Source organism: Hyaena hyaena, unplaced genomic scaffold (genome assembly GCF_003009895.1).
Source record: "Hyaena hyaena isolate Hyena2069 unplaced genomic scaffold, ASM300989v1 scaffold_86, whole genome shotgun sequence".
Lineage (NCBI taxonomy): Eukaryota > Metazoa > Chordata > Mammalia > Carnivora > Hyaenidae > Hyaena > Hyaena hyaena.
In genome coordinates this window covers 475,467-498,323 of record NW_024080721.1, presented here as the reverse complement: position 1 = coordinate 498,323, position 22,857 = coordinate 475,467, and the positions used below count along the sequence as shown (strand labels likewise).

At 41.6% G+C, this 22,857-nt stretch overlaps 1 protein-coding gene across 7 annotated transcripts in view; it reads right to left on the bottom strand.

Moving 5' to 3' along the window:
• The window catches only part of USP40 (ubiquitin specific peptidase 40), an 86,182-nt gene that overhangs the window by 30,710 nt on the left and 32,615 nt on the right, over positions 1-22,857 (bottom strand). For all 7 annotated transcript variants that reach the window (XM_039234482.1, XM_039234484.1, XM_039234486.1 and 4 more), the window contains 8 exons: positions 16,493-16,793; positions 12,555-12,636; positions 10,888-11,059; positions 8,366-8,450; positions 7,236-7,306; positions 6,214-6,533; positions 4,865-4,988; positions 3,413-3,470 (listed from right to left, as the gene is read on the bottom strand). In XM_039234482.1, coding sequence (XP_039090413.1) covers positions 3,413-3,470; positions 4,865-4,988; positions 6,214-6,533; positions 7,236-7,306; positions 8,366-8,450; positions 10,888-11,059; positions 12,555-12,636; positions 16,493-16,793 — 1,213 coding nt within the window. The remainder of the gene's footprint in view (positions 1-3,412; positions 3,471-4,864; positions 4,989-6,213; positions 6,534-7,235; positions 7,307-8,365; positions 8,451-10,887; positions 11,060-12,554; positions 12,637-16,492; positions 16,794-22,857) is intronic.

Sequence of the window (22,857 nt, the reverse complement as noted above, 5' to 3'; positions counted from 1 at the left end):
CGTTGGGCAGAGGGGGAATACGATCTCATTCGCATCGTGCTCTGTGGAGGACGGTTTAGAGGCGAGCAAGAGGGAAAGGGGGGCCAGTTTCACGTTTTAATAAACCAAATGCTTTCAATTTGAGGCGTACGTTACAATAAAACACAATGAAACAGTTTTAACTGTAGAGTCTGATTAAAACAGTCAGCAACCACCTGCCAGCAGAGCTAGGGTTCGCCTCACCCCCCAAATTCCCTCCTGTTACCTGCCGTCAACCTCTACCCCCAATCCGATTTTCTACCCCCGTGAGTACAGCGTAGGTTTTCTTTTCTGCAAACTTCGTGTAAATGGAAGCCCAAGAAAATGTACTCTTCTGTGCCTCGCTTCCACTCTGCACTCCGAGTTTCGCAGGCGGTGCAGTTTGCAGCCACTGCTGGGAGGATGCACCGCAGAGTGTGGGCCGTGGCATGGCTTCCGGAAAGTGTCCTCCCAGTTTGGGGCTGGGCTGTCCTCTGTTAAGGTGCAAGTATTTTTTATGTGATCCAGACGCCAAGTCTATTGTCAAATGTGTGTTACGCCAATTGTTTTCCTCCCAGTTTGTGGCCTGCCTTTTCAAATGCCTTCTGAAATACAGAAGTTTTACATTTAGATAGCGCCAATTTGTTTTTTCTTTCATGGTTTGTGCTTATTGACTCCTGACTAAAAAAATCTTTCCTTATGATAAAAGTAACGAAGACTGTCTCATAAGTTCTCTCCTAGGAATCGTATATAAATGGTTTCAACATTTAGGCCTATGATCCAGCTAGAATTAGTATTTTACATGATATAAGGCAAAGCTAGAGGTTCATCTTTCCATCTATGGATAACTAATTGGTCTAGCACCTTATGTTGAAAATATACTATTTTTCCCCAGGGAAATACTTTTGCTCTTTTGTTAAAAGTCAATGGATTAGGAGCGTCTGGGCAGCTCAGTCGGTTAAGCATTCAACTTTGGCTCAGGTCATGATCTTCCAGTTTGTGAGTTTGAGTCGCGCATCAGGCTCTGTGCTGACAGCTCAGAGCCTGGAGCCTGCTTCAGATTCTGTGTCTCTCCCTCTCTCTGCCCCTCCCTGCTTCCGCTCTGTCTCTCTCAGAAATAAACATTAAAAAAAAAAAGAAAGCCAACGGACTACATATATTTGTACCTATTTCTGGATTCTCAGTATGGCTCCAATGTAAATGTTTTAAGCACAAAACCACATGTAGTTTCTCTTCCACATTCTTCTCAAAAGAGCTCTTTAAAAGTGTGAAAATTATTCTCAGCTCACTGACTGTACAGGAACAGGTTACAGGCCCGGACAGCTTGCTGCCATTATGTTTGCTCCTATGCCAGCGCCCACGGTCTTGATGCCCACAGCTTTGGGCCGAATCTCGAAGTCAGACAGTGTAACTCAGCCAACTCTGTCCCCCACCCCCACTCCCACGCTGTTAGGATACTCTAGGTTCTTTGCACTTCCATGTAAATTAAATCAGCCTGTCAGTTTCTACACACACACGCAAAACCCAAAAGGATTTTGAGTGAGGATGCATTCAGTCTACACGTCGATTTGGGAAGAATTCATGACACATCGCTCCACTTATTTATGTGTTCTTTGACTTTTCACAACAAAATTTTCCTGTTGTGAGCACATACATCTTACACATATTTTGTTAAATTTATCCCCAAGTATTTCATGACATCTTATGCTACTGTACATGTTTTCTTAATTTCATTTTCCATTTGTTTGTTGCTAGTAAACATATAATGGATTTTTGTGTGTTAATCCTGGTCTCTTGTTAAGCTCAGTAACTTTAGTACCTTTTTAATAGAATCCTTTAGACACACAGAGAGTACGCGCAGCAGCAGCGCTCACCACCACTGCATTAGGACACTCACCAAACACACAACGATAGCAATTCATATCCACTAGCACGACTGTGATCAAAAAGATACTTACAACCACTGGCAAGGACATGGAGAAAACAGTGACGCCGATACACTGCAGGTAGGGTGTAAATGGTGCAGCCCCTCTGGGAAGTGGTATGGCAGTTTCTCATAAAGTTAAACATACATTTGCCATATGACCCGGCAGTCACAATCCCATGCATCCACCCAAGAGAACTGAAAACACGTCCACAAAGCCTCGGATGTAAATGTGTATAGCAGCATTATTCATAAAACCCCACACTAGAAACAATCCAAATGTCTATCAATTGGTAGATGAATAAACAAAGCACGATCCGTCTGTACCACTGAGCACTTAGCCAGCAATGAAAAGGAACACACTTCAGGCACATCCTAAATCATGGATGAGCCTCAGAAAGGGTCTGCTAAGTGAGAGAAGTCATACGCAAGGGACAATACACCATGTCTATTAAGTCTAGAGAGACAGAAAGCGGATGAAAGGCTGCCGGGGTTTGGAATGCAAAAGGTGCACGAGGGAACTTTTTTTTGTTGTTTTAAGCTTGTTTGTATAGAGAGAGACAGACACACAGCAGGGTAGGGGCAGGGAGAGGCGGGGAGAGAGAATCCCAAGCAGGCTCCACACCATCAGCGCAGAGCCCAATGTGGCGCTTGAACCCACGAACTGCCAGATTGTGACCTGAGATGAAATCACGAGTCGGATGCTTAACCGACTGAGCCCCCCGGGTGCCTGGCATGAGGGATCTTTTTGGAGCAATGGAATGTTCAGAAACTGGACTGTGCTGATGGCTGTGCAACTTCATACATTTACTAATCATCACTGATGTACACTTAAAATGCATATTTTGATGGGATGTAAATTATACCTCAATAAAGCTGTTAAAGAAAACCTAATGCCAAGTGAAGAGTGGGTTTCAGAATGTTACATTCAGTATGACAGCATTCATTTAAATGTGAAAATACACACATACACCTCTCTGTGGAAGCATAACATACGAATGCATACACTAGACAGATGCCCAAATCAGATATACTGGGTGCATCTGGGGAGGGAGAGGGAATAGGTCTGAGGAGGAGGAAGACATAGAGGATTTTAACTGCAGTTGCTTTCAAACAATAAACGCATGACAAGATGTTAACATTTGTCCACTTTGGGTGGTGGGTGCATGAATTTTCCCTAAATTACTTACTTATTTTAGAGAGAGAGATAGAGGGAGGGAGAGGGAGACAACGTGAACATACAAGGTGGGGGAAGGGGTTGGAGAGAGAGAATCTTAGGCAGGCTCTATGCTCAGCACGAAGCCCAATGCAGGGCTTGATTCCACAACCCTGGGATCATGACCTGACCCAAAGTCAAGAGTCGGACAGTCAAATGATTGTGCCACCCAGGCGCCCCTGAATTACTTTTTGTACTCGCATAGTTTTTTCAACCAAAAATCAAAACAAAACTAAATTAAGCCAAAAAACCCGAAAGCAAACGTAAAAGATTACCTAGTTCCTTCATTAATTTTAATTCCTTTATGGCTTTAGTTCGAATCTCAAACACCACCTAAAACAGAGAAATGCACTAGTGACTGTGGGAGAACAACGGGGGGTGGGGGGGGGGCGTACACAGTGCGCCCGTACACAGCTTAGCTGCCTTACCAGTTACTGGACAGCTTATGCCTACTTGAAAAAAGATTTTTTTTTCCATCCCTGCAATTCATTTTCTATCTTCTACCAAGTACAAAATAATACTTAGGTCTTAAAAGTTTTTACCAAACTAATGTTAACTGGAGCAGAAGGAAGACACTTATGGAAAAACTTAAAACAATTTTAGCTACAAAGGCAAAAAGCTGAGAACCCTCTAACTTTTTTAATGAGAGCAAACAAAAGAAAACACAGTTAATGGTATTTCTATATGTTAAGAATGATGAATTCAGGGCCAATAAGCATAGAAAATATAAAAATGTACAATACTAATCCAAAGACATTATTTAAATCTGTTTAAATTATTTTTCTTTTTCGTTTAGGCTAATTGCCCTGGAAATTTAGGGGTAAAGTGATGTCAATGATCACGGACTGGACCCTCCCAGCAGCGCCCCACACGGTACCATGAAGGGACAAGGACTGATATACCCAGGACCCCCCCATCCCCGAAGTCCCCACTTAGGGTCAGGACTGGCAGGTCTCCCGAGCTTCAGGGGACCTGCCTTATACTTCCCTCTACTGTAACAACTAGGATTAATGCACTGTAAGAAATCAGAACATTTATAGAAAACATTCTAATAGGTTTCTTTGATGTTACAGGAAAAAAACTTCAATGAACTGAGAATACCTGACTATAAAAAGAGATTTCCTAGAATGACATTTAAAAAAATGACGGTCACAATCTTCAAGTGGAAAACTGAAGAACCCCTTTTAAGAGCAGCTGGGTTTATATAGAGCACAGAGTATAATGTAGAGCAACTGAAGATAAACTTAAACAACAACACAACACAAAAATAAAACATATATGCCTGGCTTAAAAAATAGAGAAAAGGTTGTAGGAAAATAGCATTTTATATTTATCGAAGCCAGCAGATTCCATGAACTAATTAAACAGGCAAATCCTGTATTCTAATTCCAGCCTTTGGAGGGAAAAAGAGGCCCCTGTTTTCTTGAAATATGCCACTAATTCAGGTAAAGGAGCAGTAATCAAATGTTAGCAATAAAATGTTGACTTCCTTCCCCCTCCTTTTTTTCTTTTTAAAGTAGGTTCAGTGCCCAACGTGGAGCTTGAACCCATGACCCTGAGATCATGAGTCACATGCTCTACTGACCGAGCCACCTGGGTGACCCAAAAAGTTGATTTCTAGAAGCCCACTGAGACAAATGTTGCAGAAGATTTCCGGTACTGCTTTCTAAGTCCAGTTCTGTTCAACTAGAAAACCGTCCTCCAAACCTGAAGTATAATCTACTCACTGTGTTCACAGTTGCTGATATTTTAACTTGCTTCTTCTCAGACTCTACCTCGCATAAATTATGAATTTGGAGCCAGCTGATCTCATTCATACCAGTGAACCATTTCCCCTGTCTGAGCAGCAAACTGTAAGGAAAACGACATTTAAAAAATGTGTCTTTACATAGCACTTCTACGGATCAGAAAATTAATAGTTTTCCTTAGGCACTACGTCCAGAACGCCACAGGTGTCCCTTGACGTGACTGACGTATGGTGACCGGGGCGTACCGAGCAGGCACTAAGAAAGTGGACTATCTCTTTTGGGCAGCATTAGGCAGTAGGTCTGCAGCGTCTGTACTCAGGACTCCAGCTATTCTTTGACTCATACAAATTATCTGGTGCCATGTGTTTTGTCTTTTGTGTTGCCGCCGTTTCCCAAGAGAAGTGTGAGAGCGCCTCTGCCTGCACCTGGAATCGCCAGGGTGCATGCCCGGGGTCTTCGCTTCTCCAATCCCAAGTCCTAATACCTGTATGTTACTTTTTATAAAGGAATGTATAATAAACTTTTACGTTAAATAAACAAAGTGTGGCAATAAATGTCTGGAAAACACTCGTCCCAAAGAGCAGCAGTGATAAATGTGATACAAAATACAGTTCTGAGCACTCTGCCTCTGTCACAGCCACCATTACTGGCAATGTGCAAACTAATCTAAGCGTATTCACGGCACTGATCAAGCAGGGAACTCATTTGCTGCTCACAACCTCACGTCCTCGGCTCATGGAAAGCTGGGGGGTTGCGGGGCAGGACACACCGACCACAACAGACGTGGGTAACAAACGGAGGGACACAGCACTTCTGAGCACCCGTGAGACTCACAGGGACCCAGGCTGTGATGCCCCACGTAAGTGCCTCACTGGGCAGCTGGGCAGGTCTCAAGAGTCAGAAAAGGGATTATAATGCAAAACTGAATTGTTTTCTGGAAATCTTGTCACAAAATGGACACATTTAGCTGTACCTTAATCACCTCATGAAAAAATTCAGGAACTTTGTGAGAACGTGCCTTTAGTTTTGTAGTAAGTGCTAATTAGAATTCAATTGCTAAGATTCTGCTTCACAAACCATTAATCTAGACTATTATCTCATCATCTCATCTACACTTGTATTATCGACCACACTTACTGAAAAAAAAAAAAATCCCATTACAGTATCACTTTTCCTCCAAGCTTCCTAACCCAGAACACAATGTTTAGAAACAAAAGGAAAATACTGAACTCTTTCATTATTAAAATAAAGCTTTAGTGTTCAAAGAGACAGAAAACCTGTAATTAAAATAACTTCCGAAGGAATTCTCTCACGTTTCAGCGAGCTACCTGTTATCGTCATTAGACTCCTGGACGAGAAGTGAGCTCCCGTTCCTGAGGCCCTGCTCTCGGAACGTCTTCTTCAGGTCTTCCTCGGGAATGGCCACCCAGTTCTCTTCCCCGACGGGGTCGGTGGTGCTGACAAAGAGGACCCCTTCGGGCATTGCTAAGGCCGTGAGCACAGCCCGCACTTCCGCATTGGATGGGAACACGTGGGCGGCCTCTACCGTCTGCTGACGCCTTCCCCCCTCACTGCTTGCTGTGAGATGAAGAATGTTGATGAGCACAGGCTCACAGTCGCTACCAGTTGGAATGTGGATGCCACCAACCTACGATGATACCAAGACAAGTGTTAGTAGAAGTCCTATTTGCCACAATCAAGTCAACATAATAACACAGTAAAAGACCACTCTTGAGAAATTCTCATTCTTTTTCTTTTCAAGTGACATACAGTTTTCACAAATGTCTTGTACATATCAGAAGAACAACTTTCGATTTTTCCACTGAAACTTTCTCTTAGCCATCTTTTACTTTCTAGGAGAGAAACATGGGGTGGAGACAGAGCCCCCACAGGGGAAATAAAGCCACGGGGAAAAAACAACAACCACTAAGAGAGCCTTTGACACACAGGAGATGAACGAAGGGCAGTCCACTGAGTGGGTGCGACATTCCTGCCCCTTTCTGGACTTAGAAACTTCACTCTGCTCTTGTAGGTCACTCACAGAACCCGGGGTAAGAATTCCGAACTCTGCTGGGGAATAGGCACAGATCCCTACTTCAGCACCCGTATTAGTGCAATTATTTACACAGGATGCAGGAAGGACAGATTGATTATTTACCTTTGAATGGAGTGTCTGGCACAATGCAGGCACTCAACAAACGTCTGACACTGACTATACCTAAAACTTATCAGACATTTCAGACTTTTTCTAAAATCTAGTTGCCTTCACGTATGCCGAATAAGTTTTATTCAACAACTTAAAAAAAAAAAATCAAGAACCGTCACGAATATTTCTTCAGTGCATATTTACCTCCACCCCATTCCATACAAAGATGTCTTCCCCATCCTCAATTCCCACTTCACACAGCGTCAGGTCATCTCCTAGGAAGAGGAGGCCTTCAGTGAGACCATGTGTCATGATCACCAGAGACAACTGAACAAAAACAAAAGGCTGAGACACTTATTTGTTTGAAAAATCATTCTCATAAAGGAAAATTAAGAAAAAGGCAGTCATAATATTATATTGGTATTATTTTATATTACTTTTATCTTAATTTTTAAAAAACATTTATTTGTTTTTGAGAGATGGAGACAGAGCATCAGCAGGGGAGGGTCAGAAAGAGAGGGAGACACAGAATCCGAAGCAGGCTCCAGGCTCTGAGCTCTCAGCACAGAGCCAGACGTGGGGCTCGAAACATGAACTATGGGATCATGACCCGAGCCGAAGTCGGACACTTAACCAACTGAGCCACCCAGGCACTCTGGTATTACTTTTATCTTTATTCTTCTTACATACTCTTAAGGTTTCCCCTCCCATGTTAAGGAAGCATTTCTGCACTGTCGTTATGTAAGCTTTAAGAGCGCAAGGGCAGGGAGGCGCCGACTGTATGGGACACTGCGCAGAGGCGCAGCTTAGGCATCACAAGGCCCCAGAGCCGCACTAATGAGCTGTCTGTCCTGTGTACCTTGTCCCCATGCTTCAGTTTTCTTGTTTCAGAAATGGAGATAAAAGAATTCTGTGAAAATTGAAGGAGGTAATTTATAGAAATTTATCTCAGTATTTGGTCCAAAAGAAGTGTCACTGTGGCTACTGCTATTGCTATTGTTTTGTTGTTATTCACAGGTAGCAAATACTTTTCAGCTCTCCAAGTACTTTTGTCTGCTTTGCTACAAAATCTGTGGTAATATAAAAAAAAATTCCAAAACCTCTTGAAAACTTGCTTTGGTGGAGAGGTACCCTTAATTTTAAAAAATATAAAATGCTTCTGTGCTAGCAGAATTCACAGACAACATAAACCAGATAAATTAGTTGTTTGAAAGCCGACGGCGTGATGCTAGCCTAGTTAAGGTAGTAGGAGGAAGGGGAAGAAGACAATCACCGACGAGATGATCAAAAGTAAATACATGCAATGAGTTGCTGTACTTCAGTATTCATCTTACCAGCCAGCCTCTGATGAACGTGGAGTCCTGCAGGAACAAGCTTGGCCACGCTAAGCACCAGATCTCCTTCCCAAAACTCTACCAGCTACAGAATATTAGTGGAAGGAAAAAGAACAACGAGGAGTAACATTAACATCACATTTCCAGGCGAAAGAACCAGAGGGTGCTGTTTTACCTATGTTTAGACGAAAGGGGGAGCAAATACACCCATCCCATCCGGCAGCAAAATGTGGCAAGAAGGCATCACTCCTTGCTAAATAAGCCAAATCCAAAGATAGTTAATCTCATCCACTGGCGACCAGAGAATGCTGCATACACCGTGAACAGGATGACGGCCCAAATGACGGTACTTAATTCACGGGAAGGCCACCTCCATGGGAAGGTGCCAGCCCAGAAATCTTTGTCGCAAAGAGCAAAAGTCATTCATTTCATTAGCACTGTTCAGGGAGGAGCACACACCAATATTCTCATTAACCTGAATGTTTCCCGCTATAAATTCAAAACGTAGCATTGATAGTTTATAATAATATCACCATGGCTTTGTCTTTTAAGTTTCTAGATCCAACACTCCGGGGGACTGGTCATCTCACCAGAAGAACATCACCCATAAAGGCCAGTCCTATTTGATCTCTCTCCACAATACCACAAGGTAGCTGTCTTAAAAAGAAATTTCCTATTTACAAGTGATTAGTTAGCTGAGCCAATCTTGCAGCCCCTTGCCAGTGTCTTGCCTCTAGAATAACACAGATGTGCACTTAAAACATCAGAAAGCAGACTGGAGCAAATCTAAAACTTGCAAAGGTGAAGAGGTCTTTTCCATTTGAAAGGTCCCCCTAGACGGGGTCCCCTCCCCAAGCCTACCTATGACACTGCCTGGACTGGCTCAGGAATGAACTTTTAATGCAAAAATTCAGAAACATTAGGAAATTTTAGAAATCCTGATACGAATCCAACATTTAAATATCATTCGAATCAACTGAAGTTAAAAAATCAACAAGAGGAAAATCAAAAGAAAGTGAATAATTTTGGGAATTGGTAGGAGTTTTTCTTTTTTTTACTTTGAGAGAGAATGAGAAAGTGTGAGCATGAGTGGGGGAGGGGCAAAGAGCGAGGGAGAGAGAGAATCCCAAGCAGGCTCCACGATACCAGCACAGAGCCCAACTTGGGACTCGACCTCCTGAAACATGAGATTATGACCTGAGCCGGATGTGCAACAGACTGAGCCACCCAGGTACCCTGGGAATTGATACATTTTTTTCAAAAAACTCATTTATTTCTGCAAAAAATTAATGCCTACACTTTCTATTTCCCTTTTCCTCGATTAGGAGGTAGCGTGAGGTGGAAGAGTGTGATTAAAAGGAAGGAAGGAGTAAGGAGACCGGGGCCTGGTTCTACCACAACCAGAAGTCTGACTGTATGCAAGCCATTAGCTGTCTCTAAATCGTGATTTTTTCACCTCTAGAATGGGGTTAGCTTGCCCTGGGGTTGCCCTGACAGTAAAGAACCCGAGGACAGGATTTCCACGAAGGCACCAGAAGTGAAGTAAGCAGCACCGTTCTCAGGAAAGCACACCTGCACTCGGAGGAAATGACTGACGACAAGGCTTGTGTGTACTGCAACCCAGGAATGCTCTTCCTTCCCTGAAAAGCTTTAGTAACAAGCGCTATTCTCGGGGCGCTGGGGTGGCTCAGTTTGTCGAGCATCCAACTCATGACTTTCGGCTCAAGTTCATGATCTCACAGTTCACGGGTTCGAGCCCATCGGGCTCTGTGCTGACAGTGCAGAGTCTGCTTGAGATTCTCTCTCGCGACCTCTCTCTGCCCCTCCCCTGCTAGCACACTGTCTCTCTCAAAATAAATATAAAAACTTAAAAAAAATTTAAAACAAAATGCTACGCTCTGCTTAGGAAAGGGAGATGCATTAGTTGCTTGTTCAGCTCTTCGTTTTAGGTAACGTGCTCATCGTTATCCTTTTCTCCTTTTTTTTTTTTTAATGTTTTATTTATTTCTAGGAGAGAGAGACAGTGTGAGCAGGGGAGGGTCAGAGAGAGAGGGAGTCACAGATTGAAACAGGCTCCAGGCTCTGAGCTGGCAGTCAGCACAGAGCCCGACGCGGGGCTCGAACCCATGAACTGCGAGATCATGACCTGAGCGAAAGTCGGACGCTTAACCGACTAAGCCACCCAGGCGCCCCATATCCTTTTCTCCTTTTAAAAAATAATTTTCTTGCACTTATTTTCCAAAAAAGACGGTCTTACACTCTTTTTCCTAAAATAAAATATACCAGGCTTGATTGTCCCCTGAAACCCTGCTGGCAGAGCAGTGTGGGTCTTGGCGTGCAAAAAAAGCCTGAGAGACGTACACAGAACACCCGGGCCGACCCTTGCCAAGTGGCAGCTGTAGGATTTTCTTAAGTGGCTTTGAAAAATAAACAGTTGTACCCCAAACAGGGTTTTTGAAAAGGGGAATCCAGCTTGAGATGGACCTCAATGTCTAAATTAAGAGGAAGCAGGGCTAAATTACCTGAAATACTGATTGTCGAAGATCTCCTAAAGTTGTTCTTTTATCAAAGGTCAAATCCCACACGCTTTCTGCTTGAGACGATGTTGGGTGCAGAGCCCCATTGAAGAAATGATAATGAGGGCCCAGGTGGAGATGCAATTCAAAATTATTGTTTGCAGAATGACATTCTGCCCTTTAAAGAGGCATAAAAAATACAGAAATGTTATGTTTTTGTAACAGACACTGTTTCGTACCCAACCAAAAATACTTGATTTACAATATAAATAAGTTCTCTGTTCTCCCTAATTATTAACTCTTTTTCCTCCATGCTCCAAAATTAACTCATTTTAGTTTCTCAATGAATAGCAGACTTTCAGCTCCGCCACCATGAATTCCAAGGGAAACGAATTTTAATATACCCCGGGCAATATTATTCTGAATAAGTATCCACGCTCAGACTCTCCCAACCCTGAGATTACAGTTACAGATATGCTAGAAACCCCTTCCTGTAACACGTCAAGTGCCAGATTTGTCAACTTCTATCTCACCCTTACTTTCACTAGACCCCGTAGACTCTTCCATAGAATATTGAGAGTGGATCTCATGACCCTCCAGAGTCTACTCTGCCGGGTCAAACGTCCTCAGCTGCAGCCCGATGCTGTCTGCTCCTCTCTGAATCCGCTCACCCCCTAGGCTGGTGCCTGATATTCCACTTCTGGCAATGTGGTCAAGGGGAGCTTGGCCCAGGGTGAAGCCACTGCTCCGGTACTCCAGACACAATTCTGTTAACGCGGTCAAAGACAGCACGAGCTTTTCTGATGGTCACATAAAAAAGCTTAGTGCTGGCTGGCTGCACCCATTAGGTTCTTACTGTTGTGGCTGTGAACACCCACTGCTAATCTGCACCCACACATGCACGTTATTTTTCCTGTTTAAGACATTTTACCCTAGGTTTTATATTTTTAGTGTCTTGATTTGATAGTGGTTTGCCATTCAATCCACTTGCTACTCTTTCTCCCCCAGCTTTAAGTCAGTGATAAGAACATTGACCACACCCCTGCTACATAATTAGCCAGCCACGTTGAGACCATGAGAACGTCCACGTCCCTAACCTAACACCCTACTGACCCTGTCAGAGAGCCACTAAGGACCCAGTTCTTCAGAGTCCAAGCTAACACCTCAGAAGAGAACAGGAGATCGTCAAGTTCTCACAAACCACGGCTGGCAGAACCCATGAGAGGTTCTGCCACAGAGTCACAGAATCCACACTCCTTCCTCTGGCCCACCTCTGTCTGGTCTTCTGTCACTACGCCACTTCTCCACAACTACTCAAATAAGCAGGGGTGATTTTCACAGCGGGCTCTCTTTGTCCCTAGGGCATCACCTGACAGCCAGGATACAAGTCATTTAGTGTACTGCGTGCTTACCAACTTCCCCCATGTTCCTAGGCTTCATCCCTGCTCAGCAATGGCCATCGTGTGACATGACTGCACTCGCCATCACAGAGAAGGGTAATTTCAAAGTAGCAGGTACTCTCCCTACAAAAATTCAGCAGCTACACAGATGCTGGCATTAATCAGTTGACTTTTTTTTTCCCTTTTCCTTTTCCTGATTGAATACTTAAGACCTAAATTAGATCCTCATTCTCCAGAAAAACCACGTGAACGCTACAAGTAGGTCAAACTCACCTTTTTCTTTGCAGTTCAATGTTGGCCGCATCCATTTCATTCAGCAAATGACACGGAACCCCATACCTTGGATTGGCTCGAGCTGTGAACAAAACGTCATGAACTTGGGCTGAGTATACAAACTGGTTGCTGGAGACCTTGTAGCAGGGAAAACTAGAAAGTGCTGGGAGCTAGGGAAGCTTCTAGTAACTATCTCTGTGAACACTAATTTCCCGTGGATCTCAGCTTTCCCATCTGAATAACGGAAACATTACAAGAAATCAAAGATAAACGGTTCTTTAAGCCAAGCCAGAAGGAGTCCATTTCTTTGATTCTCTTTAAGTACACTTTTTAAAGAGAACACCCACCATTTCCTCCCTGATAACAAATATAGTAACTGGTCACTGCAAAAATTCTGGACATTATTTTTACAGTATGAAAGAAACACAGATTACCTGTAATCCCATTCCCAAGAGATACTCCTAAAATTTGTTAAACTTACTTCTGGTCTCTCTTCTGTACCTGCACAGCGTGTCTGTACATGCACACACAAACACACTTATTTAAAGCGACTGTGACTGTATTTAAAAATCTGTACGATGCTTTCTCATTTCTTATTTGTGAGTGCTTCTCCAAAGCTTTAAATGACTGCACAGTAGTCCATTCTACAAATATCGCAATTAACCTAACCAATCTTTTCTGTTAGACATTGCGTGACTTATAGTCATTATTATAAAATAAACGGGAGTAACGAACATCTTTGACATCTTTGAACATCAATATTTATACACAGCTCTATTATTTCAAGACAAATTTGTGGAATTACTAGTTTAAGGTTTTAAATACAAAGAACCTAAGTGGTTATATTACTTTATATACCTAACCAGAGGAAGTGCCAACTATTGAGAACAAGATTAGCAGAAACATGTAACTTGGTAGGAAAAAAAGGGGTGTCTCCCTGCTGTTTCCATGCCTATTTTCTGATTATGAGTTAGGCTGAATTCTTTTTTTTTTTTTACAAATAGTTTATTGTCAAATTAGTTTCTACATAACACTCAGTGCTCATCCCCAAAGTGTCCTCCTCCATGCCCATCCCCCCCTCCCCCCCACATCCATCAGTCCTCAGTTTTTGTCAGCATTCAAGAGTCTCTCATGGTTTGCCTCTCTCCCTTTCCCCCACCATTTCCGCCCTTCTTCTCCCCCTTGTTCCTCCGTCAAGTTCCTCCTAATCCTCCTATACGTGCAAACATATGATATTTGTCCTTCTCTGCCTGACTTATTTCGCTCAGCATAACACCCTCAAGGTCCATCCATGTTGCTACACATGGCCAGATTTCATTGTTTCTCATTGCCATGTAGTATTCCATGGTATAGATAAACCACATCTTCTTGATCCATTCGTCTGTTGATGGACACTTAGGCTCTTTCCATGTTTTAGCTATTGTGGAGAGTGCTGCTATGAACATTGGGGTACATGTGCTCCTATGCCTCAGCATTTCTGTATCCCTTGGGTAAATTCCTAGCAGTGCTATTGCTGGGTCATAAGGGAGTTCTATTGTTAGTTTCCTGAGGAACCTCCACACTGTTTTCCAGAGGGGCTGTACCAGTTTACATTCCCACCAACAGTGTAGGAGGGTGAGTTAGGCTGAATTCTTGTTTGTTTGTTTTCAGTTTATTGGTTGTTCTTTCTTCTTTTGTACATTGCTTATTTCTATCCTTTTCCCAATTTTCTATTAAGCACAATGGAATATACATAAGAGCACTCTAAAGACTGGAAATAAATTTGTCATGTATTTTCCTATTTCCCACGGTCTTGTCATTTGCCTTTTATATTGTTGAAGGTTTATAACACTTTTCCTTAATTTTTCTTTGCTTTTAAGCTTAGAAAGGTCTTATCTACCTTAAGATCAGAAAATATAGGGGGTGCCTGGGTGGCTCAGTCAGTTAAGCGTCCGACTTCAGCTCAGGTCATGACCTTACTGTTTGTGATTCATGAGTTCAAGCCCTGCATTGGGCTCTGTGCTGACAGCTCAGAGCCTGGAGCCTGCTTCAGATTCTGTGTCTCCCTTTCTCTCTTTTTAAATAAGCATTAAAAAAAATAAAAAGAAAATATGTTTATACATTTTAAGATTCCCTTTTAACAAAAACATTCAAAGAACTTGAATTTCATTCAAGCAACAAATATAGTCACTTGATGACACTAACTGGTAATTCAAGTGATTAGTAGCTTACTTCCCAGCTCTACTTCTTGGGTGATTTCACTTTCCTCCCATTTATCTGAAAAGTTATCTTACCACGGGTTAAAACCTTAAAAACACTTGGATGGGTATCTGGGCTAGCTCTACTCCAGCAATCTGTCCACCTCTCCGCATTAAGCACTGTGCTGTCTGAATTGCTGGAGCTTTACAAACACATTTTTACTGATGGGGTAAATTCTCTTCAGTAGCTCCTTCTTTAATTTTTATTAATTCACTTCTATAGGTGAATTTTAGAATCATTTTGCCAAGTTCCATTTCTTTATCCCCCCAAAAAGTTAAGATTTAAGTCAGATCTTTACTCAATTCATAAGCTAAAGCTAACTAGAAAACCACCATTTAGTACATAGTCAAATCATACACATGCTAAAATTCAATTCAGGGAAAAAGAACTACTCCATCTGAACACATTTTTTTTAGTTGTTAATATATATTTCTAGAACTATGAATTCTGCCTTCACAGTATTTTTATCAGAACCATTACCGTATTTTTCCCTCAGAAAAATAAAGCCTAGAATGTCTGGTTAAAAGAATAATTGTGTAACGGTTTTAGATACAGAAATTTTATTTCCTTTGACTCACGTGCAAATTAGTAACTGGCCTCTTCTTGTTCTTTATAAAAATGATTATTATTTTCATTCTTTAAGAACAGTGTCCTCATTCACAACTACAGATATGCCTCAATCCAAGGAACTTTCCTGGTTAGGATTTATACTTTTGCATGAACTTTGGGAAGTGACCAAAGTCTCACACACTGATTCATGTTAGCAGTTTCAATTTAAAAATGTATCATTGTGGGGGCACCTGGGTGGCTCAGTCGGTTACGTGTCCAACTCTTGATTTTGGCCAGGTCGTGATCTCCCAATTTATGGCATTGAGCCCCATGTCAGGCTCTTTACTGAGAGAACACAGGATTCTCTCTCTCTCTCTCTCTCCCTGCCCCCACACTTCAAAATAAATAAACACTTTAAAATAATGTGTCATTATGGGTCTCAGTGTTTAACCTCCCTGGTATGAGCTGTCTTAGAAGGTTCAACAAGGAATGTTCTGAAGATATTTCAACTATTCAGAGAACACATTAATTATCCTGGAGGAAAGGAAAAAAGAAGGAAGGAAAGGGGGACATATGGAAACAACTCACAACTTAAAACTCAAAGGCGACAAACATATGGCCAAATGACACAGGCGCACCCAAGCACAGGGCAACCACAAGCAAGATGGTCCACACAACAAGAACCCATTATGTGGTCCAAGAGAGCCCAATTCTAAAATACTAACGATGGCCTCACATTATTAGAGGAGAAAAAATAAAATAGAAATATATAATTATAAAATGACCGCTGGGTTTCTTTCGGCATGTGTTTCTTACTGTTAGCTTGAAAATATTTAAAAATGTTTCATGAACAAACTTTTTAAATGTATTGATTTTGAGAGAGACAGAAACCGCATGAGCGGGGGAGGGTCAGGGAGGGTGGGAAACAGAGTCCCTCCACGCTGTCCGCACAGAGCCCACACGGGGCTTGAACTCACAAAACCATGAGATCATGACCTGAGCTGAGACCGAGAGTCGGATGCTTACCCGACGAGCCACCCAGGCGCCCAAGAGTAAACTTTCTTTTAAGAGGGTAAAAATTCAAACAGCATTAAGTATTTATCTTCAAACCTCATCAACTTAAACAAATAGGAACATTTTTCTTTCCATACCTTCAGGGGGTCTCTGCAGCTGGGATTTCCGATAAAACAACATGTAGGCACTTTCTTTACCCTGAAACTGCCGTTCAATATCTTTTTCCTTGATTGGTTGCACTTTGGAATCATTTATGTCAAACCAGTGGGGACAGGAAGTTGTATCATGTAACCCCGGGGACGCTGAAGCGTGTGTCTGGAGAAGGGGTTGCTCCTTCCTTTGGAAATCAGACTCAGCCTGGAGAGAACCGTTCTTCAAAAGGCTAACTGTACTTTCATCGGAACTGAGCAGAAATATCTGAGAATGAAGCTGTAAGAACTACACAGAGAAAAGAACCAAATACTAGGTTAATAAAAATTTTTTTTTAATTGGACACAATAAAAGACTACATCTTCCCTTCTGTGACTAGATATTTGAACCTTTATTTTTGGCCTACCCAGCTAGGACTCCATCTGAGTCCTGATAAAGCATTTAATAAAAATCAGGGTTCTCTCTGTTAAACAGTCTAATAGTCACATCCAGGGAGAAAGCTGCCATGCCACCAGCCGAAAAGTATTTTAATTATAACTTAATAGCACTATATTTGAAAAGTACTTTACTAAAACAGATTAGGCAGAACAAACACTTTTGAGATGTTTCAAGTAATCTAAATAAACAGCATAAAACAAAGGCAATGACACAGTGAAACACTACTGGAAAGAATGTCAAAACTAGAAAATTCCAAACTAGTAATAATCATAAGCCGAAACTGTCATTTAACATGGACTAGATTGAATGCTGTCTGTCCAGGAAGCTGAAAGGTTAGCTCAGGAAATCAAAGCACAGAAGGCTTAAATCTTTTTTTTTTTTTTAATTTTTTATTTACTTCTGAGAGAGAGAGACAGAGAGTGAGAGAGAGAGAGCGCGTGTGCACACACAGGAGAGAGCAACCGTGAGCAGGGGAGGGTCAGAGAGAGGGAGACACAGAATCGGAAGCAGGCTCCAGGCTCTGAGCTAGCTGTCAGCATAGAGCCCGACGCGGGGCTTGAACCCAGGAACCGTGAGACCATGACCTGAGCCGAAGTCGGATGCTTAACTGACTGAGCCACCCAGGCGCCCCCAGAAGGCTTAAGTCTTAATCCCAAAAACTATTAATCACGGTCTTGCTAAAGCATTAGAAAGAAAAAACCTTTCCTTGTTGCCTTCCCCTCTCCCGCGCCTACTCTCTTCCGTTCTCACTCCCTGACTGCTGTGTGGCCTTGCACCTGGGAGCATACGTAACACCTGCTCAGCCCATCAGTCACTATGGAAAGGTGACTCTCTCATTTTCCACTTGCAAAGAAATTATGTGCAGAATGCCAACTCTCTCATCAAAGTAAGATTATATCCCAAACAGAAGCGAAGAGGTATAGACCCAGACAGTATTGTTCACACTGTGTATGAAAGATGGTGAAGTGGTTTTGTAGCTAATTTGTTTAGGTACAAGCAAATAACAGTTTGAAAACTCTGAGTAATGAACTTTCTGGTTAGTCAGTTTTTTCTTTGTTTGATAATTGAGGATTAATTCTTTTAAGCCTCAAACTCTGGCACAGTCTGGTCCCAGTTATGGCAGAGAGCTTGTATTGGACTAACTTTTCTGATAAAAAAAAAAAAAAAAGATAAACTCTAGACAAAATAGTGAAAACAAATGTTTGGAGAGTAACCAAAAACAGGCATAAAACAAGGACATAATCCTTCAAAGGGAGGCAAACCCGGTGAGTTTTACATTATCCCATTGCTTCCCAGTTTGTAGCAGTGCATGGTAGAGGGGTTCAAGCAAAGGGCAGAAGTCTTACTGAGCCAAGGAAACAGAATTTGAACATGCCAGAGAGGCTAGAAAGTGAAAGAGAAAGAGTCGTACAAAGGAGCCTCGAATCTATTCCAAATCCCCCTCAAATCCTTAGCTAACTCCTTAGCAGTACACGCACAACCCGAGATGCAAGAAACGCCACAGGAGGCAATAGCTCGTAGCCTCACGGTCCAAGCAGAGACTTTACACCCTGCTGCTGGGCAGAAAGTACGTGGAACTGAAGTCCTGGCCGAGGTGTACGACAAAGGTCTCATGCTCTCCACTGAAATCCTAAAAGGGCTGTGCCTTAGGTGGGGCACTGGCAAACTTGTAAAAGGTCGGACACTAAACATCTTAGGCTTTGTGAACTTAAGAGGCAAACTTGAGGACATTACACAGGCACCTATATAACCCTGAAAATAAATAACTGTTTAGAAACGCAAAGATAGTTCTTAGCGCGGGGCTGTACGGAAACAGGCAGTGCCATATTTTGCCAGCCTCTGTCTTAGGAAGAAGGACAGGCGTGTCTCAGGACCACCAGCAAGCCTGCAACAGACCCGCCCCACACATCCCAAAATGAAGCTGCCATCGGATCAAGCCAATTAAAGGTAATCAGACAACTTGGCAAGACGTAATGCAAAACTCTTTAGAGAACAGGTGCAGAGGCCACAGCGCCTGGCAGGCTGTGTAAGATTAAATGACACGCAAACAGGACAGTGTTTTTCACAATCAGGAGATGAATCAGTCAATTCACAAGAGGAAATAAAAAAAGTTAATAGAAATAGGCCCAGAAATGATCCAGATGTTATGATACTGAGCAGTTATTACAAATACTTAATATAAGGCTTAATAAAGCCAATTAAAACTCCAACAAGCATATTTAATTTATAAGAAAGGATGAACAGAGTGGGTCCAGATAGGGAGTTTCAAAAGAGAAATGGACGCTCTCTGTTAGAGCTAAGTGGAAACTCTAAAGCTGAAAAATACAGTATCTAAACAAAAAGTTCACTAGCCGGGCTTAACAGAAGACTAGATACGGCAGGAGAACCAAAGACCTTAAAGGTGGAGAAACGTAAAGCGTCCAAGTTGAAAGAGAGGTAAAAACTTTTAGAAAAAGAAAAAAACCCCACTTATCTAACATCTGTGGGGACATCTGGAATGTTCTAATATATATGTAACTGTAGTCCTAGAAAAAGAAGAAAGAGATAATGGCACAGACAATAAATTAAAAATACAATGGCCAAAACTGAACAAAGACTTCAAGTTACAGGTACGAAAAACTTAGCAAATACAAAGCAAATAAGCACAAAGAATACCATACTGAGAGACATTATTATTAAACTGCTAACACTATGGGGCGCCTGGATGGCTTAGTCGGTAAGCATCCAACTCTTGGTTTTAGCTTAGGTCCTGATCTCAGTTTCATGGCTTCAAGCCACGAACACTGCACTGGCAGTGCAGAGCCTAATTGGGATTCTTTCTCTCCCTCCTCTCTCTCTGCCCCTCTCCAACTCACGCTGTCTTTGTCTCTCTCAAAATAAATTTTAAAAATAACAAGCAAAAAAAAAACCCCCCAAAAACCAAACCTGCTAAATACCAAAGAAAAACAGAAAATCTTAAAAGCAGGCAGAGAAAAGGACACATTATGTTCAAGTCCCAGAGCCAAAATAATAGAAGCTCAAAACACAATGGAGTGTCATCTTTAAGGTACTGAAAGAAAAAAAAAAAAAAAAAACCACAACTATAAAACCAGAATTTTATATCCAGCAAAAATATCCTTAAAAAAACTGAAGGTAGGGGCGCCTGGGTGGCTTAGTCGGTTAAGCGGCCGACTTTCGCTTGGGTCATGATCTCACGGTTCGTGGGTTCGAGCCCCGCGTCGGGCTCTGTGCTGACTGCCAGCTCAGAGCCTGGAGCCTGTTTCAGTCTGTGACTCTCTCTCTCTCTGGCCATCCCCTGCTCACGCTGTCTCTCTCTCTCTCTCCTAGAAATTTAAAAAAAAAAAAANAAAAAAAAAAAAAAAAAAAAAAAAAAAAAAAAAAAAAAAAAAAAAACTGAAGGCAAAATTTTAATCAAACGAGCTGAGAATATTTTCACCAAGACTCCAAGAGGGATGTTCTCAAAAGACCTGAAGTTCTATTATATTCCAGGTAAGTGATACCAGATGCAAGGCTGAATGTGCAAGAACCAATGAATACCAAAATGGATAAGCATACAACATGATTTTTTATTCATTTTTTAAAAAGTTGCCTGGGGAGCTTAGGTGGCTCACTCAGTTAGGCCTCTGACTTCAGCTCTGATCATGATCTCACAGTCTGTGAGTTCAAGTCCCATATTGGGCTCTGTGCTGACAGCTCAGAGCCTGGAGCCTGCTTCGGATTCTGTGTCTCCCTCTCTCTCTGCCCCTCGTCCATTCATGCTCTGTCTCTCAAAAAAAAAACATTAAAAACATTAAAAAAAAAAGTTGCCTAAGTGTTTAAAGCAAAAATTAATAATAATAAAAATAATGTAGAGTGGAGTTTACATGTAATAGTAAATATAAGGCAACAGGAGAAATGCAATTGCACCACTGTGAGCATCTTACACTGTTCATGAAGTGGTATACTATTAATCTATTATTGGTAATATGAACTTATGTATAAAACAATCCCTAGAATAAAAAACTACAGAAATACAGCTATTAACCAAAGAAGAGGTAAAGATGATGAAACAGTAAAAATCACCTGATTAATCTAAAAGGCAAGAAAGAACGAAGGAGCAAAAAACAGGTGGCAAATAAAAACCAAATACCTAGATGGTAAATTCAAACTCAACCATATTAATTAATTCATTAAAACCAAATGGGCTAAACATTCTAATTAAAAGAAACTATCAAACTATTATGTGATAGAAAACAAAACAGCAGAGAAGAATCAACACATACAAAGTTGCTTTTTTTTTTTTTTTACAAATAGTTTATTGTCAAATTAGTTTCCACATAACACTCAGTGCTCATCCCCACAAGTGTCCTCCTCCATGCCCATCCCCCCTCCCCCCCACATCCATCAGTCCTCAGTTTTTGTCTGCATTCAAGAGTCTCTCATGGTTTGCCTCTCTCCCTTTCCCCCACCATTTCCGCCCTTCTTCTCCCCCTTGTTCCTCCGTCAAGTTCCTCCTAATCCTCCTATACGTGCAAACATATGATATTTGTCCTTCTCTGCCTGACTTATTTCACTCAGCATAACACCCTCAAGGTCCATCCATGTTGCTACACATGGCCAGATTTCATTGTTTCTCATTGCCATGTAGTATTCCATGGTATAGATAAACCACATCTTCTTGATCCATTCATCTGTTGATGGACACTTAGGCTCTTTCCATGTTTTAGCTATTGTGGAGAGTGCTGCTATGAACACTGGGGTACATGTGCTCCTATGCCTCAGCATTTCTGTACAAAGTTGCTTTTTTCTTAAAGAGTTTAATAGATGTGATGAACCCCTAGCAAGACTGATGAAAGAGAAAGCCAAAACACCCCAATTATCAAGATCAGAAATGAAACAGGAAACCTAACATCTTATCCTATGGACAGTAAAAAGATAACATGGTAAGATGTCAAACAGCTTTATGCTAACAAATTATGCCTTAATTTTTTAAAAATTTTTAAAATTTATTTCTGAGAGAGACAGCATGAGCAGGGGAGGGTCAGAGAAAGAGGGAGACACAGAATCTGAAGCAGGCTCCAGGCTCTGAGCTGGCTGTCAGCACAGGGCTTGAACCCACGAACCATGATATCATGACCTGAGCCAAAGTCGGATGCTTAACTGACTGAGCCACCCAGGCGCCCCACAATTATGCTTTAAATCAAAGAACAGATTACTTCAAAATCACACTTTTCCCAAATAAAAAAGAACCAACTCCATACTGTTTGCAAGAGACACGTGTATAAAAAAAGCATACAAGATTATGTCAATACTTGACAAGGTAAATTTCAAGGCAAGGAATATTAGCAGAGATAAAGGAAGGGCACTGTATGTCAGGCCACAAAAATCCAAAATGTGTATGCACCTAATGGTGTAACTTAATGTGGACATTAAGTAAAGTTGTCCAAAGTAAAAGGGCGAAGGAACAAATCTACAACGTAGCTGGAGATTTAAACCATTCTCTAGGAACTGACACAACCAAAAGACAGAAAAATCATTAAGGACAGAGAAGTAAACAGAACGCTATTAACCAATATGACATAGTTGACATTTACCAAACAATATACCCAACAACTGCAGAAAATGACTTTTCTGGTAAATTCTGAATATTCAGCAACATAGACCATATTCTGAGGTGTGACACAAATCTCAATAAATCGAAAAGAATTAAAATCATGATTTTAATGGAATGTACAATGGAATTAACTAAAAATCAATTTATGTATATAACAAAAAGATAAAAAGTCCCCAAGTATTTGGAAATTAAGCAACACATTTTCTTTTTTTTTTTAAATTTTTTTTTTAATGTTTTATTTATTTCTAGGAGAGAGAGAGAGACAGCGTGAGCAGGGGAGGATCAGAGAGAGAGGGAGACACAGACTCTGAAACAGGCTCC